Source organism: Lepidothrix coronata, unplaced genomic scaffold, assembly GCF_001604755.1.
Source record: "Lepidothrix coronata isolate B3197 unplaced genomic scaffold, Lepidothrix_coronata-1.0 Scaffold171, whole genome shotgun sequence".
Classification (NCBI taxonomy): domain Eukaryota; kingdom Metazoa; phylum Chordata; class Aves; order Passeriformes; family Pipridae; genus Lepidothrix; species Lepidothrix coronata.
In genome coordinates, this window is record NW_016690351.1 from 1687845 (window position 1) to 1704358 (window position 16514).

Here is a 16514-nt window from a genome sequence, read left to right on the forward strand (position 1 = left end):
TTGCATTTGATGGTACTTAACAAGAAGGTAGAACATAGAAATAATGATAAAGTGTCAGTATTCTTCTAAACTTTCACATTCTGTGGCCTTTAGTAGATTCTCAGGAAATGGAGAGACCTTAGAGCCACAGGTTGTGCTTTTCCTTAGTACACATGTCATTATCATCACTGTGTCAGTTTGAGCTGAGCAAGTCTTCTCCCTTGAAAATTGAAAAACATACTGAACCTTACAGTGGTTCAGTACTTTTATTTCTGCAGTTACTCACATTTTTGTTGCCAAGTGAAGGCTTAAAATATAACTATACTAACATGCACATTTGCTACAAATCCATATCCTTTTTCTAATGTCTTTACACTCCTGAGTGATGAACACTATATTAATAATCTTGGAAAGGATGTGGAGGTAGTTAAGGGAGTCTTTGTGCAGCTGAAGCAAAATGAGGCTTGATTTTCAATTTGCTCTTCCAGAGGAGCTCTTGGTATTTTTAGTTCATACAGAAGAATGACCTTGAAATCAAGTTTTCTAACTTCACAGGCTGGTTTCCTTTTCCACTGGTCTCATATTTTTCTTGCACACTGTGCTTAAATATGCATCTTTCTGAGGCGGATGAGGCAGAGGTTATCAACTAATTATCACTGGGTTACTTCTTGAGAATATTTTCCTTCAGAGAGAAATCCCAGTTTGGTGTTTGTACTTTAAACTTGAATGTTGATTTTAAGTCTGTTGATTTTGTTCTGTTTGTTTTTGTGATTGGTGCCCTTAATTTTTCAAAGCTTTTCCATTTGCAGTTAATGACTTTTTCCTTGGGATCCTGAGTTTTTTCTCATTCCCAGTGACGGTAAGAGTGTCAGATGTAGAAAACGCAAGATGCCGTTAGGCAGAAAGAATGGGCAGATAAAAGTACGGAGAGAGCAGAATAAGAAACCACAGCAGTGGACAAGGAACGGAAAAGAAGGGAAAGGACTAAATTGTGGTGTGGCTTGAGAGACGAAGGAGAAATGAGGAAGAATGAATGGTTTTCTGCCAGTTCAGTGAACTAAGCTAAGAGTTACTAATGTGCACAATAACTGCCAGGATTTCTTCAAAGAGGGGAGCTCAGGGTGGTGAGATTCTTCCAGAGTTAGGCTCGACCAACACTTGAAATCTTTGGTGTAAGTGATGGCCTAGAACTTGTAAGCTGCTACAGGAAGAGTGAGTTTTGGAGTGCTTTTGGAAACAGTGTTTTTATCAGTGGCAGTAGCACTGGAGAAGGCTTGGCAAGTGAACAGAGGTGGTTTCAGAGCAGGGCAATGGAAATAACCTGATTGATGAAATTGTTGTGTTTTCTGGTAAAGGAACACGAGTGTAATATAAGCCTGGGTGGAAGGAAGAAGCTTGGACAGTCGCTATATAGGGGGACCACCAAGATGATCAGGGGGATGGAGTACCTCTCCTATGAGGAAAGGCTAAGAGAATTGAGTTTGTTCAGCCTGGAAAAGAGAAGGCCTTGGAGTGACCTAATTGCGACCTTCCAGTCACAGAAGGGAGCCTACAAGAAAGATGGAGAGAGACAATTTACAAGGGCTTGTAGTGAAGGCACAAGGGGAAATGGATTCAAACTGAAAGAGGGTGGATTTAGATTAGATATTAGAAAGAAATTCTTCATTATGAGGGTGGTGACGCACTGGAACAGGTTACTCAGAGAAGCTGTGGTTGCCCCATCCCTGGAAGTGTTCAACAACAGCTTGGACAGACTTTGAGCAACCTGGTCTAGTAGAATGTGTCTCTGCCCATGGCAGGCGGGGTTGGAACTGGATGGTCTTTAAGGTCCCTTCCAGCCCAAACCATTCCGTGCTTCAGTGATTTCTGTAAAATGATACAAGCATGGCAGTAAGGTCTTAAGAGCACTGAGGTGCAAGACTAATGTTTCTAAACACAGTAAATGTTGCATGTAGAAACCATCTTCTTAAATGTAACAAATATACATTTATGACTTTGAATGTCATACTAATTTTTAAAACAAGACACTTTGGCTGTGTATTGTGGTGTGATACCAACTAACTTCCTCATGTTTTGTCTGTTTCACCTCCAGGAGATGCTTTAATTGCTGTCAATGATGTCGATGTGAATTCTGAAAATATAGAAAGGGTTTTGTCTTGCATTCCAGGTCCTATGCAGGTATAGTAGTTGAACGTTTATTCCAAATGTCCTCTGTAAATGTTAATATTGTTTCTAGCCTTTTTTTCCTGAGGAAACAGAACAGATGTGCAGCACTAGCATGCATGAAGCAAGATATTGATGTCTAGCTTAAATATAAATATGTCAACAAAATAGTAGTGGGTCTTTTTTGTCAATTACTGTTCTTAAAATGGTAATAATTGCTCTGGAAATACTTAACTAAAATAATTATATATTCATTAATATAAACAAGATTTACAAACCACGAGAGAATAAAAGCAAGCCTGAATTAACAAGTTAGTACCATTAAAATATTTAAGAGCACTTAAATGGAGAAATTGATACTACTTTATTATTTAAATAGAAAGAAGTCTCGAGGTTTTAAGAGTTTTTAGATTAAATACTTTAAGATCTTTCAAAACTTAACAGTGATGAAAATTGATAGAAGCCAGTAATAAAAGTTGATAGAAAAAAAAATCCAAAAACCTGACCTGATGAGTAATGTTTCTTCCCTCCAAACCTACTGCATATATCTTTTCTTCTAGCTGAATAATAATTTTGGAACTATAACGAAGAATTAAATAACTAATAAATAATTACATAGCTACTTCAGAGCTAAATCAGGAGAGGTGTTACTTATATAGGATGTTAATAGCATAAAATTTAGTATTTTGCATTATTTTGTGCAAATCCACTTCCTGGTGGACAGGAAGACAAAATAAAAGTTGCAACTTACAGATATGAGAAGGAGCAGTTTAAAAATTGTAGTGTCTCTTGGTAGTTTTTCTTGAGGTAGAATATACGAGGTGATGATGATAGTAGAAATGTTTTACAGTCCAGAGATAAAAAGTGGAAATTTTAGATTTTCTTAAACATGCCTCTGTTTGCAACTTATGTAGTGCAAGTGCCTGTGGAACTATATCTGTAACTGCAGTGAGATTGAGTACTGGGTTGTCAGTTCAGGAAGCTTTCCAAGATATTTGACAGTATGAAGCTACCAGAGTTGTGGTCAGGTATTGGCAGAGCTCCATGGGAGAAAAACCTTGTCTTGTCTGTCTTTGACCAAATACGGAGTTGCTGTAACTGCTATTAAATACAGAATGATTAAAAAAGCGGAGATTATATAGTTTATGTAATAGTATCCTTGCTAGATTAGAGTATATGTATTACTTATTGGTAAAATACAGTGCAGCCCTTTATAGAGTAGTTACTTTTAATGCAATGTTAATGTTTAAATTGTCAGTAAATCTGTCAAGTAGACAGCAATTATTTGAAATGTGTAACAGTTTGGCATGTTGGCTTTCCAAACCCTTTTATTAAAGTGCAATTATTCCTTTTTTACTGTGCAGTTTGAGTCAAGCCAGTAGAATGACTGCTGGAATAGACCAGAGGAGATTTAAATACAGAGTTCAGGAGTTTTTTTGCAGAGTAGAACACTGGGTTCATGCTGCTAAAGAAACAGAGGGTTGTTGTATCTGAGATTTTGTAATACATGCAGAATTGTTAATGTATTCTCATTCATCTTGCATTGCAAAATATCAAATAAGAAGCAGTTTCAAGACTTTTTACTTAAATACAAGTTATTTCCATAAGAGAAGTCCCTGCTCTTCTGAATTCAATGTTAAAAATTGCTGGAATTAATTTAAAAACTTAACTCCCTATATTCTCAGTTTCAGCATGTGACAGAACATAACTCATTATTATATTTCCAGAATTTTGTTTTCTTTGCTTCAGTTTAGGCAACTAGATCTAGGCATGTAAGGGCTAGTTTAGTGAATTTATTGAGCAATAGAAGTCCAAATGCTACATCGGTCCTTCTTTTTCTCCCTTTCTGTAATCAAAATAGCTGCTGCTTCCTTGCACCAGAAGACAGAATAGGAAGGGCAAGATATGCTAAAAGAATATACTCTTCCTTACTGTGATATTCAGAAGTTGCAGAACCATTTTACCCAAAACTTTCTAAAAATATTCAGCCTGAGGCAGACAGTCAGAATCAAAAATTCCAGCCTGAAATTTTGAGTTACAGTTGTGCAAACGGTAAGCACATGGAAAACAGAGCCTTAAAACAGGAAATGGCAGGCAGTTTTTAAAATGCAGGCCATGCCACCAGCTCTGTCTGTAATAAAATCCATATTCTCAGCCATACACTTTCCTGCAGATGAACACAAATCATGCCTTTCTGCGGCAGATGAATGGTATAACAGCTACATTTTCTCCTTCTATACTGACAAATGTATAAGAGTATTAAGAAACAAAAAACAGAGTGACCTTCCAATCATTATTTTCCAGCTTCCAGCAGTTAATAGTTAGGGTCACTTACAGGTTTGCACATTCTCCTTTGTTAATCTAGTTCTTAAAATTCCTTTGACCTCCACAGCATCCTGTAGCAGTGATTTTATGTACCTGATTTGTGTTATGTTCATTAACATTGGCTTTCAAATTGCCATCTAATTAAGTGCGTTTTATACCCCCATGTTTCTGTGTTATTAGAAAAAGTTAACTGTTCACGTCTTACTCTTCATATCATTGCGTGGCTTAGGAGAACTCTGTCATGTTCCACTTTGGTCACATATTTTCTAAGCAGAAAATTCCCATCCATGTCCCTCACAGTTTTCTGTTCCTGCCACCTTCATCAGTTCCTTTTTGCCATTTGATTAAATTCTTTTTGAGAACTGTTCTAAGCATTGAGAATGTGGGTGTGATATATAGAGTAGAATACTAATGTTTTCTGTGCTTTTCCCATTCTTTCTGTCATTTCCTTTTCTGTTTTTCTGCTGTGCATTGATCTGATTGTCTTTAGGAGAAATGGAATCAAAGCTATGGAAGGTTTCATAGTCAGTTCTTATAAAAGGTAACTTCAGTAGTCATACTTAATCAGGTCCGGTGCACTGCTCAAAATGAAGATTCATTTCTCCTCCACCAAAAAAAGAACAGGTTTTAGGGTACGTAGAAATACATTCTCTTGTTCCTTTTCTATTACAGTGATGTGGGAGGCAGTATGGATGCCTCCAGGAGGAGGGACAGTTAAAGTTCTGTTTGGCGCAGTTTGTTTTGAGCTCTTCCCTGGAGGACCATACAGTGATGCCTTTACAAGAAGACAGACTGAGTTTATTTTTTTAAAAACTGAGAACAAAAGATTGCAGCAAGAATTATATCTGTGCATCGTTAATGTAGAGACTGTAGCCTAAGTGTCATGTATAAGTGTCCACAGACAAGATGTAATAGAAGTTAAGAGAAATAACTATTGAGCCTTAAGGAAATCTGCAAAAAGTTAAACGGGATATGAGGAAAATGCTCTGAAATATATGCAGATGGCATGAGAAAGAAAGAGAACTGAATCACAAAATGCTAGAGAAGAAAACATACACCTCTGCAACTATCAAGTGAACTATCAAGTTACTGGGTCTTAAAAAGCAGCTGCTTCTTAGTTGGATGTTTCTGCTCCTCAAGCCCTGTTATGTGCAGTGTAAGGAAACAAAACTGATGAGGAGAGGGCGAGGGATGAGTGACTAAGAAAAGACAGGGGTAGCACAGGGCAGGAGAGCAGGATGGAGGGCAGTGCTGTTCCAGGGAACAGGAAGAGAAAAGAGAAAAAAGCTGATAGCAGCCAAAATAGGAGAGGAGAAGTGGAGTGGAATGGGAAGGTGCCAACCAGTGACATAAATGTTGTAGCTGTAAGAGTTGATGATAGCACTTCTCTCCAAGCCAGTTTTGGGCTTCTCAGTTTTATTGCAACTGGGACAAGATAAACTTTTTTGTTGCATCAATCCTTAGGCTAAACTGTCAAGGACTTAACAGAGAAGCAGGATTTGGTGTGATGTGTTATGTTCAGAAATTCCCAGTCAATAGGCATGTTACGGTTATTTTAAGGTAGACAAACCATCTTGAGTAAAACATATGAAAGGGGGAACTGAGAGCATGCCTGCTTAGTCCAAATATGTCTTCAGTCACTTTAAACACTGATAAAAACTTGAGGTATCATCCGAGAAAATAAATCAAGTTTTTCTCCTTGGAAATGACAATTTTATGCTCAGTCAAGAGCTAAATGTTTCTCACATCTCCTTCTTTCATACTTAGGATATCAGCATTCATTCACAAAAAAATTTAAAAATTGCTCTTTCATCACTGCCGGAACAACTAGCAAACATAATTTTTGTAAGGCAGTGATAATAAAAGGTATGAAAAATATAAAGCAAATTCTGAAACATATTTCAACATAGTTTGGATTAGGTGTTGCTTGTTAGTCAGGAAATATGTGTTTCTTCTAATATTCCTGGTTTTTACTTTATTTGGAAAATAAAGACAGAAAACATAATTCTTTGGCAAAGTAAGCTTGATCATTTAAACGTTTGTTATTTAAGAGAGGACACTCTGTGCTTTGATCTTTTTTTTTCTTCTAAAGACAGCACAGCAAAGTATGTAAACAATTTTTATGCTTGGTAGTTGTGTGAATTGTTAAATACAGCAACAAAATTCTTATATGCTGATTTTACAGTTAAAAAAATTAACATGGTGAAAATGAAAGATTGAAAGAATTGCTACTGTTACAATTTAACAGACTTTTTCAGTCTAATGTAAATTTAAACCGATTTTCCTGTGCACTCAAAATGGCAAAGAAGTGGTCCAGAAAGAGCCTTGAGGATATATACTTAGGAAAGTGCTGACATTTCGAAAGAAGTCAAATATTATGTGTTTTTCAAAGTCAGGGTAGTATAGGTTTTGCGTTCAAAGTAAGTATATTTTTCCATTCTCAAGACCATAAGAATTAAGCACGAAAACACAGCAAACCACATGCTTACTCACATGGTTCATAGAGCATGTAATAGCTAGCTTTGTCCTTTGTAATAGATGGTTATATGATGCTAAATGTACAGTTGGTTTTCTTGAAACAGGAGGAACTTTTGTGTGCTTACATGTCAGTAAAGCTGAGAAAACTTAATCTCTTAAAGGGCTCAAACTGCATCTTTTTCATTTGATGTTGGGACATAAGTGTAAGTACAGCCTCGTTTTCACAATAATTAATTATCTTAATAGGTTAAACTTACATTTGAAACCTCAGTATTTGAGCCTGAAGTAACTTCTCAGCAAATGAACAAACAGGCACAGTCAAGTATGAACAATCTGGTTCGGCTCCTGTGGGGAGAAGACAGTACGGACCTTCAGCAGGCTGTTCAGGACGTGCCTCATATTGTCATGTTCCTCACACTGAAACTGGACTCTGAAACATCCAAGGATGAGGTATGTGGCTGACTGAATAAATCTGAAGTGAAATAACAACTGACAACAGCAACTGCTGTGACATTTGATGTTAAATAAATAATGAATAAATAAATAATCTTGCTAAATGTTTCGAGTAGTGAGTCATCTGCAAAATGTCCCTTTTGGCAGAAATAAGGCCTGAAATTCCAGAGGGATAAAAAATAGCATCAGTGCTGACAAAGTCTAATTGGACCTAAACTCAGTTCAGGTCAGCACATGAGGAGAGGCCAGAGGTGTAACTGCAAAGCCGAGGTACGTTCACCAGTGCAGTGTTGTGTCTCGTGTCCTCTCTCACATGCTGGACGGGGTGTTTTCAACGCCTCTCCAACTTGGAACTGTGGAATCTGCCGAGCCAAAAGAATTTCCCCCAGCAGGAGATGTTGGCAGTCCACATTCATAATCTGTCTGGCTCCTGTTTTGAAATGCTAATGTGCCTTTTCTTAGAGGACTCTGGCCTGCCTGCTGTTTGCAATCAGCCGCTGATTCTTGCTTGGGGCAGCGGTTTAGAGCTACTGAAGTACTTTCCCTTTGTCCTGTAAAGCTTCCTTTCACATCTCTTTCCTTTCTGTGTTCAGAAAAATTTTGCCAGTGTAGATGTAAGCCATTGTAAGTTTGTGTAGATGTTGTCCATGATGTAGCCATAGCTACAGATATTCCTCTTAATGCCGGGACACAGAGCAGGGCGGGGGCGGGGAAGGGTTGGTGCTGAGTTTGGCCTCTTGCCTAATCTAAAAATGACAAATGGACAAAGTAGACTTCTAGGGACAAACATTTGGAAAAAGACTCTTCTCCTCTTGTGTGAATTCTCAAATTTAGCATTGTGCCCCAGTGATCTTATATTATCTGTGATGAGGAGATACCAAAGTACAAGTTTTGCCAGTCCTCAGGGACTGGGATGGCAGGACAGTGATGGAGTGGGGAGCAGAAAAAAGACATTTTGATTTCTTTCCCCTGGAATTTATCCTTAGATTCACTCAGTGCTCCATCCCTTCTCTGAAGTATCTTTACTTCCTTTATACTATTTTCCAACTGGTACAAGTCTGTGTTGTTCTGTTAGTGATGTGTGATAGAGAAGAAGTGTTACAGCTGCACATAATGGAGTTTAATTTTACTTTCTAGAGACAGGGCTCGGAAGAGAACCCTAGAAAATTACATGATATCATAATACATACAATATCACAGTGTTTTTCTTCTTTAGTATTTTCTTACAATAAAAATTAAAAGAGCTCATTTAACTGTAAATTAAATAAACTTAAGATTCTTTATCAAAGTTCACTTGCATGTTTCAAATATGTCTCTTTTTCTTCAGTTCTGAGTTTTCAGTAGTCCAAGATTGCTATGTTATGTGGATAGAACACTTGTGGATGGTTATTGTAGACTTAAAGACCAGTATTTTCTTGATCCCATAAACTTTATGAAATATTAAAAAAAATAATTTCAGGATCGCTGGCTCCTCTGTTGGTAGGGAAATAGACATGCAAATGCCTAATTGCAATTCCTACACTGCAGTGTAGATCCAGTACTGCTTTCTTGTCCCATTATTTCTTTAAGCTCTCCCAAGAAACGGGATTAATCCTGAACATTGAGCAGAGGTAAAAGAGGAATTGTAATGCACATGTTGTCCCTTCACACCGTGAAATAATTGTTTCCCTGAGAAGTCTTGGCAGTTACGCAGCCCCAAATAGTCTATTGTTGAGGGATGCTTTGCTGGTGTAATCAAGCTCTTTATAACATTTTATTACAAAAAAAATGCTGCCTTCTTCAAGGCATTTGTCTTTTTACTGAACATTAAGCAACTTATAGCCTGTAGATGTACTGTCCCAAATTTAGTTTATATAGTACTTTAACACTGGAGTTATGATACACCTATGCCATACTGCACAACAAAAATATAATGATCCTTTACTAAACTGCTTTACCCATATCCAAAGGAGGCACGGTATGCAGATCACATCCATGTAAACTATGGCAACTGGAACTAGTAACTAATTCTTCCACTTGTGAGCTTTTGGCACCTAAAAATAGAATTAATGAGCTTTAAGACTTGTAAGCTCTGTCTATTCAGCTATAAAAGAAAGTAGTGTTGGAAATCATTTGGGATGTGTCACAGATGGCAACAGTTTCAGTTAGATTGATCCTGTCTTTTTTAGATTTTACTTTAAGGTAAGTATTACAGTTATACATTATTCGTACTAGCGTGCAACTATAACATCTTTGCGTTTGACCTGATTTTTGGTGATACCAGGTCTAAAAAGGAATAATGTTCATATTCCTCCTACACGATAGTGTTACTAGAAGCCATTAGTTTGGAGTCTGTCCAGGTCTGGATTTTTGGGTTAAGGAAGGGTTTACACTTTTTAAGGAATGAGCTGCTTGTCGTTTATTAGTTCCACTGTGTTTGGCCTGTGACCTTTGGGCTCGCTTTTGAGACAGCTGACCTGGTATGGTGGCATGTGCTGAACCTTGCTAAATCAGTATATACAGATGTGATACTGCTCTGCCCTTTTGTTACAGTTGGCTTTTCTTTCCCTGGGAAAGTGTACAGATAATTCACAAATTAATTCAGTGTAAAGGCCCCAGTTCATAGTGAGGGGTGGAAAAAGGCTCTTTCTAGCCCTCTGCACTGCTGTAATTAGAAAACAGCAGGGTTTCTCCAGTTGAGGGATTGATTCCAGAAAAAAAGATCCTTGTCACTAATGAGTATTTGTAAATAGAGCTAATTAAATTGGATAAGAATGAAGAGTTTCCAGGTCCTTCTGTAATGAAACTTCTTTTAGTCTTGATGAGGAAAATTTTCTAATGGCACTGGCTGAATGTGCTTAGTGACATAAATAGGGAATTTAATCATGCTTATGTTTCTTTTGGTTGTGTAAAAAGATAATTTACTATACTCTGTGCAGTGGATATGCCTAATACTACATGCATTATTTTTGGTCCATCGTGATTTGGCAGAAAGCAATAAATTACGAGGAATCGTGTTTGCCTATTACTGTATTTTTATGGTTGCTGGAATAATACAAAATTTTTAAAAGTGCTTGCATAAAAAGATTATTTAAAAAAACTGGTTAGAAAAAGAAAAATAATTGTCACAAATATTTATCTGAGCTGTAAGATAATTTATTTTACTGAGCGTCAAGATGACCTGTTTAAGAATATGTTGACAGAGATGGTCAGAGGTTTCATGAGAAATGTTAATGGCGTATGTTATTTGAGTATATATCTCAGTTATATTTTATGCTGTACAGGTAAAGCAGTTAGGTAGGGTTATATAGAGAGACTGTAGTTTTCATATTCTTACTGTTGGTTTTGAAGAGCTGTATGTTTGATGATGATTTAAATCAGAATTTAAACACAGAAAGAACCATACAAATAGTAGAATCAGAGAAGGCTAGGAAGGCTTGGGTTGGAAGGGACCTTAAAGATCGTCTTGTTTCAGCTGCTTGCCATGGGCAGGGAGACCTTCCACTAGACCAGGTTGCTCAAAGCCTGTCCAGCCTGTCCTTGAACACTCCTAGGGATGGGGCATCCAAGCTTCTCTGGGCAACCTGTTCCAGTGCGTCACCACCCTGACAATAAAGAATTTCTTCCTATCTCTTGGAATCAGACTGGTAACAGTGTACTTAAAGCTTTAAAATGCAGTGGCCATACTGTTTGTTGTTTTATGTTTCTTCATGTAATAATGATTCTAAGTAAGTTGTGCTTTTCTATAAAATAGAAAATTTAAAACTGTCAGAAACATTCATATGCATTTTAGAACTTTCCAGTATGCCCATGCAGCTCACTGCTTGTTTCACAACCATATGAAACTATATGAGAAAAGTTTACATGTTTAAAAAAAACCCTGTTACCACAAAAAAAAATTATCTTGTTTTCTGTGGGGATTCTTTTTGGGGGGGGGGATTGGTTTTGCTTTGCTTAACTAACAGCTAACTTTCTTCACAGCAAGAAATTCTTTATCAGTACCCCATATCTGAAGCATCCCAAAAACTGAAAAGTGTGAGAGGAATATTTCTCACACTGTCTGACATACTGGAAAATGTTACTGGTACCGAGATTATCAGGTAAAAATATTTGAAATGTAATGCATTGTTATTTTTATTACTTTATACATACATGTACAGCAAACATGGGTTATGTGTCAAGTTATAGGCAAAACCAGAGTGACTCAACCTGTTTAGGCAGTAACGTTTTAACTAGAACAACATGCCTGAAGTTGGACTGCTCAGCCTGCAGGTACATTGGTATGAGGGAATTTCCTTGTAGTGGGTAGCAGTGACTAGTAGGATTTTCACTTCAGTGAAATTGTTTTTAACTCTTTTATAACTTCATACTGTTAACAGAAGTATTTCTGGTTTAATTTTTCTAGTTCCTCCCTTTTCTTATGTGAAAAACTGGTTCAAGTTGTTTACTGGAAAGAATCTGACAAGTTGCTCATAATTGGCCTTCCTGAAGAGAAGTGAGTTTCAGAGAAAAGATTTTGTTTTCCCTTAAATTTTATTTTGTGTCCTCAAATTGTACTCTTCTAACAAAAAAGCAAGAAAGAGCTTACAATGTACTCTTTTTACTAAAACTCGTCTTTATACCTGTGATTCTTATTTTTTGATTGACTTTATTCTCATCCTTTATATATCCATTGTTGCAGTTTCTTTTTCATTTGCTCTGAAGGAATAAGATCTCAGAAATACATGTAGGTTAGAAAACAGTAATATTTTGTAGGATTTGGTAAATTCAAGTACTTCGTAGAGACTGCTGTATAACAGTAATATTACACACCTATGTGTTCTAGGAGGACTACTTATTCAGAGTAAAGCTGTATGTTTTAATTTATTTTTTTTTAGTGTGCCACTTTCTCAGCTGAGGAACATGATTGAAGATGTTGTCAGGACCTTGACGTTTATGTACGGTTCTTTGGACAGGTGAGTTCCTTCAAAAGTATTTTCTTTTCACTCACGTATTTCTCATTGGTGCTCACTGAAAAAGACAAATAGTAGCATTAATTTTAATGTCTACATGGAATTTCTTTGCCTGTGCCTTTACACTTGCATAGAAAACAGAATTATGTTCTTCTTGCCTTTTGCTTTCAGTCTGAACACTAGTAAGACACTTTTTAAACAGTCTTTGTCAATTCAGGAAGTTTTGTCCTTGATTAGGTTAAATCATTCACATAATCTAAGTCCCGGTGGATATCAACAGCACTCTGCAAATGTTATCCTTTACGTTCAAGAACTGTCTGTAAAATATACATATGAATCAGTATTATATTTTTAATAAAGTAAACACTCTGGACTTGCAGTGACTGTCTTTCTCTGCATTTGGAAATCACCCAGAAAATTTTGAGTCTTGACCTAGATAAAATTGCCAAGATAGATTATTCATATGCTTGCATCAATTCATGCTTAACGTGTGTATGCCATAGAGAAAGAAAAAGAATAAATCTCAGTTTCCAGAAGGATGAGACTGATGTTTAAATCATATCAAGTTGCTCTAAGACATCTACTATGTTACTGCTTTAGTTTGTTCTTTATTTTTAGCTACTGCCTGGATATTAGCCTAGTGGGTTGTTTCATGTTAAAAATACATCCAAATGTAGCATCATGCTGCAAAGAGACTTGTGTAGCACTGAGGTTTATATAAATAAGCTGCAAGTTTCTCAATGTTATTCTAACTTGGAGTTCATGTTTGTTCAGTGCTTTTTGCCAGGTGGAAAATGTTTCTCGCCTCGATCATTTTTTCAACCTGTTCTTCCAGCGTGCACTTCAGCCTGTGAGGCTCGAGCCGAGTGCCAGCCCCAGTGCTCAGCACTATGAGACCTGCAGTGCCTTGTTCTTGGACAATCTCCCAGGCCTGCGCTGGCTGACGCTGCCTCGAGAGATCAAGGTAATGTCCTTTTCGCATCTCTTTGGAAAAATTTGTATATGAGAGACCAAAAAATCTTCTGCTGTTATTGTGTAATTTACCTTTGCTCATCCAAGACCATCCATTTTCCTACCAGATCCTTTATTCAGGTTTGGAGCTACACTGTCATTCCCACAGTGTGTTTAGTGGCTTTAGAGTTATCTAGGAAGAGATTATGATGACAGAGGACTTAAAACTTTATTTAAAATGTATACACACACATCTCTAAGAACTAGGATATAGAGTAGGGAAAGCAGCCCATAGTATGTAGCTTTATGTTTGATTTTGACTACTGAAATATTTTTCCAGGTAGGAAATACTACTCCAGAAGCCCATAGCTTGTAATTTAGGAGAGTTATAAATGGCTGTTGCAAAATCAAAATAAATATCCACATGTCATTTGTGTGACACATACAGGTAGAGCTTTTCTGCACCATTTCACTGTGTCTGGTTACCTCCTAATTAGAAACTAGGTTGTGCATTAAGCACTAGTAAGACAAAAGGTAGATCATAGTAAATGGAATTATAGCTGTCAGTCATAAATGTCATTTTCATGGCTTTAATATCTATGATTCTGGTTTAGAATATGTTAGTCTTGTCATGGTAGATTTTGTTTTTTAATGAGTATTTGCCATGATTCAATGCAAATAAAACAGCTTGGAAGTTTTAAGCTCAGAGTTTCCTTTCATTTTTGGATAGACCCAAAATATTTGTAAGTTTGTAGATAACATAGTTAAGGCTAATTCTAATTATTAGACAATGATTGTAATCTGAGTTGACCATAAACTCCATTATCCAAACTTATTTCATCAGCAACAATAAGAGAAATGAACATTGTACTTGCTGAACTTCATGGAAAATTGCAAGTGTTTCTCAGAACGGCTTTGTGAAAAGACTGAGTTTGGATGTTCAAAATGACCTTTCTTCTCCAGTGGCATATTCTGTAATATATACAGTCTTTATGTGAAGATAATACTAACTAGGACTTTCCTGGGTTTCTGATTTTTATGTTTAATAAGACCTCACTGTATAATTTTTATAAATGTGTTTGGAGGGGAAGGGATGAAGGGGTGAGTCTTTCAACTTTACAGGTTTGCTGTGATTCAGTAATAGAAATGGCCCTGAATGTTGGAGGTTGTGCATCAGTCAGTGCTATTAGTTTCCAAACATATTTCTGTGGTCTTCTCTCTTTTCTCCTTTAAAAGAGAATTGTCTCTTCTTTTATCTTTAGTTGCAGACTGATAGTTATTTAGTTCTTTCTACCTTACCCTGTAGTATGTGTCCAGATACATTTTTGCTAAATATGCACTTGAGGACAATATGTTTGCAATTATTTTAATCCAGCCTCTGCTTTTATAATATGTATGAACACTGTTATATATGTTTTAGCTATAGAAGTGCATATTTATGGAGTGTCTCAGAAGAGATTAGGTTTTTTCCTCCATGCTTTTTTCTTCTCTCTCAAGTGTCTATAGAAAGACTCTATTGCACTTTGTTCTATAGTTCTGCTTCCAGGTTGTTTCTTTCTTGAAAAATAGTTAAGTTTTAAAGGGATTTAGACAAAAGCGTCATTTGTATTTGTGATACAGACATCACTTTCCAAAGTTGTCTGAGATCATTCATATTTTCCAGAAAAAATGTTATTGTTGCAGAACATGACATTTCCAGTTAACATTTTGGTGAAGATATTTATATCCTATAAGGAATATAAAACTAAAAATGTCAGTTCTTTGGGCAGAAAGCCATTTAAATTTTGGCTGGGGAAAAGCTGAGAGACTGGTTAATTTTTGACTGCCAGCAGCCCCACTGACGTTGCTTTGTTTGAAAACTGGCTGTTTCAATTAGAGGCAGCCTGTTAATACAGCCTAAGAAGTTTGTAATTACGGGGTTTAGGTTCTTTTCATTAAGTACTACCTTTACGTCAGGGGTTTCAGTGCCTAGTACTATGTTTCTTGAAGTACTCTTAATAAAATTTACATTAACCAGCAGCTTTACAGAAACTGTAACCAGTTACAGAAATTAGGACACCTAAAGCAGTTTTAGTAGAACAAAGATAATGCGTGAGAAAGTTTTGGCAATTTCCATAGAGACAAAAAAACTAAATCCATTGTGTAAAAGATTTTTCTGATAACTCAGTTGGATGCAGTAGTGTGCCAGATTTGAGATTTGTCTCTAGACATCTAAAGCACCTTTGCGCCAAACACTATGTTCAGCAGGCACACAAGGAGGGAAATTGTACAGTTTCAAAGAGCAGGGGGATAGACAGCATTTAAGAAGGATTTTCCTTTAATCTGATGGCTCAAGGTGTTCTTGATATTTGATGTTACTATTGAAAAGTACATGCAAATTTTTATCCACTTACTTTGTTACTTCTAATCTGAGACCAGCGAGACAGAGCAACCTGTGATATTATGAGAAATTAATGTGTTGGAAATGTCTATTAAGAAGTACTGTTTAAATATTTCAGATGGAAATTGACACAGCACTGAGTGATCTGGAAGCAGCTGACTTCGCAGAGCTGGTGAACATCTTATTTTTGTTTGCATTGCACACTATCTCTTTGCCTTGGTGTCATATTCAGCACTAATTTCAAACTCATCTACTTTTTCTCATCAAGTGGGAGTCAAAGCAAAGGAATGTTGTATTATTCTTTAAAGATAGATCCATTTACCCATTCTATTTATCCTGAATTTTGTCTCCATGGTTAGTATTACAACATATTATAATCCTATAGGATTAATCACTGAAAATCCATGATTTAGTGTAACTTAAGTCCATGGGATGTTGTCTCGGTTTGAGACAATTTGGAGGGGCAGAGACCTTGGACAGAAGTCTCCTTCCTCTGATTCAATACCCCTGCTTCTCTCCAATAGAAAGAGAGAGAGAGAGATCAAACACGCCTGGATGTAAGTGAAAAAATAACTCTTTATTGAGAAGAATGCTGAACAATACTGATAAAACTGAGATAAGCTAACCAGAAAAATTTCCAAGCTCCTGCCCATTGGACCAAAACAAGATGGCATCCAGCCTCCCCCAACCTGGTAAAGCCTGGCAGGAGTGGTTTGGAGGCTGCAGTGCTGGAGTGAGGCTGCAGTGCTGGAGTGAGGCTGCAGTGCTGGAGTGAGGCTGCAGTGCCAGCACAGGCAGCTGGAGCAGGGCTGTGGACCTCTCAGACAATTGGAAGGACACACAAGACACCTGCT

At 36.9% G+C, this 16514-nt stretch overlaps 1 protein-coding gene across 1 annotated transcript in view; it reads left to right on the forward strand.

Annotated features, from left to right (window-relative positions):
• The window catches only part of INTU (inturned planar cell polarity protein), a 35517-nt gene that overhangs the window by 10711 nt on the left and 8292 nt on the right, over positions 1–16514 (forward strand). Inside the window, exons 3-9 of the mRNA XM_017829945.1 lie at positions 2072–2157; positions 7192–7395; positions 11359–11477; positions 11783–11872; positions 12255–12332; positions 13104–13293; positions 15779–15832. Coding sequence (XP_017685434.1) covers positions 2072–2157; positions 7192–7395; positions 11359–11477; positions 11783–11872; positions 12255–12332; positions 13104–13293; positions 15779–15832 — 821 coding nt within the window. The remainder of the gene's footprint in view (positions 1–2071; positions 2158–7191; positions 7396–11358; positions 11478–11782; positions 11873–12254; positions 12333–13103; positions 13294–15778; positions 15833–16514) is intronic.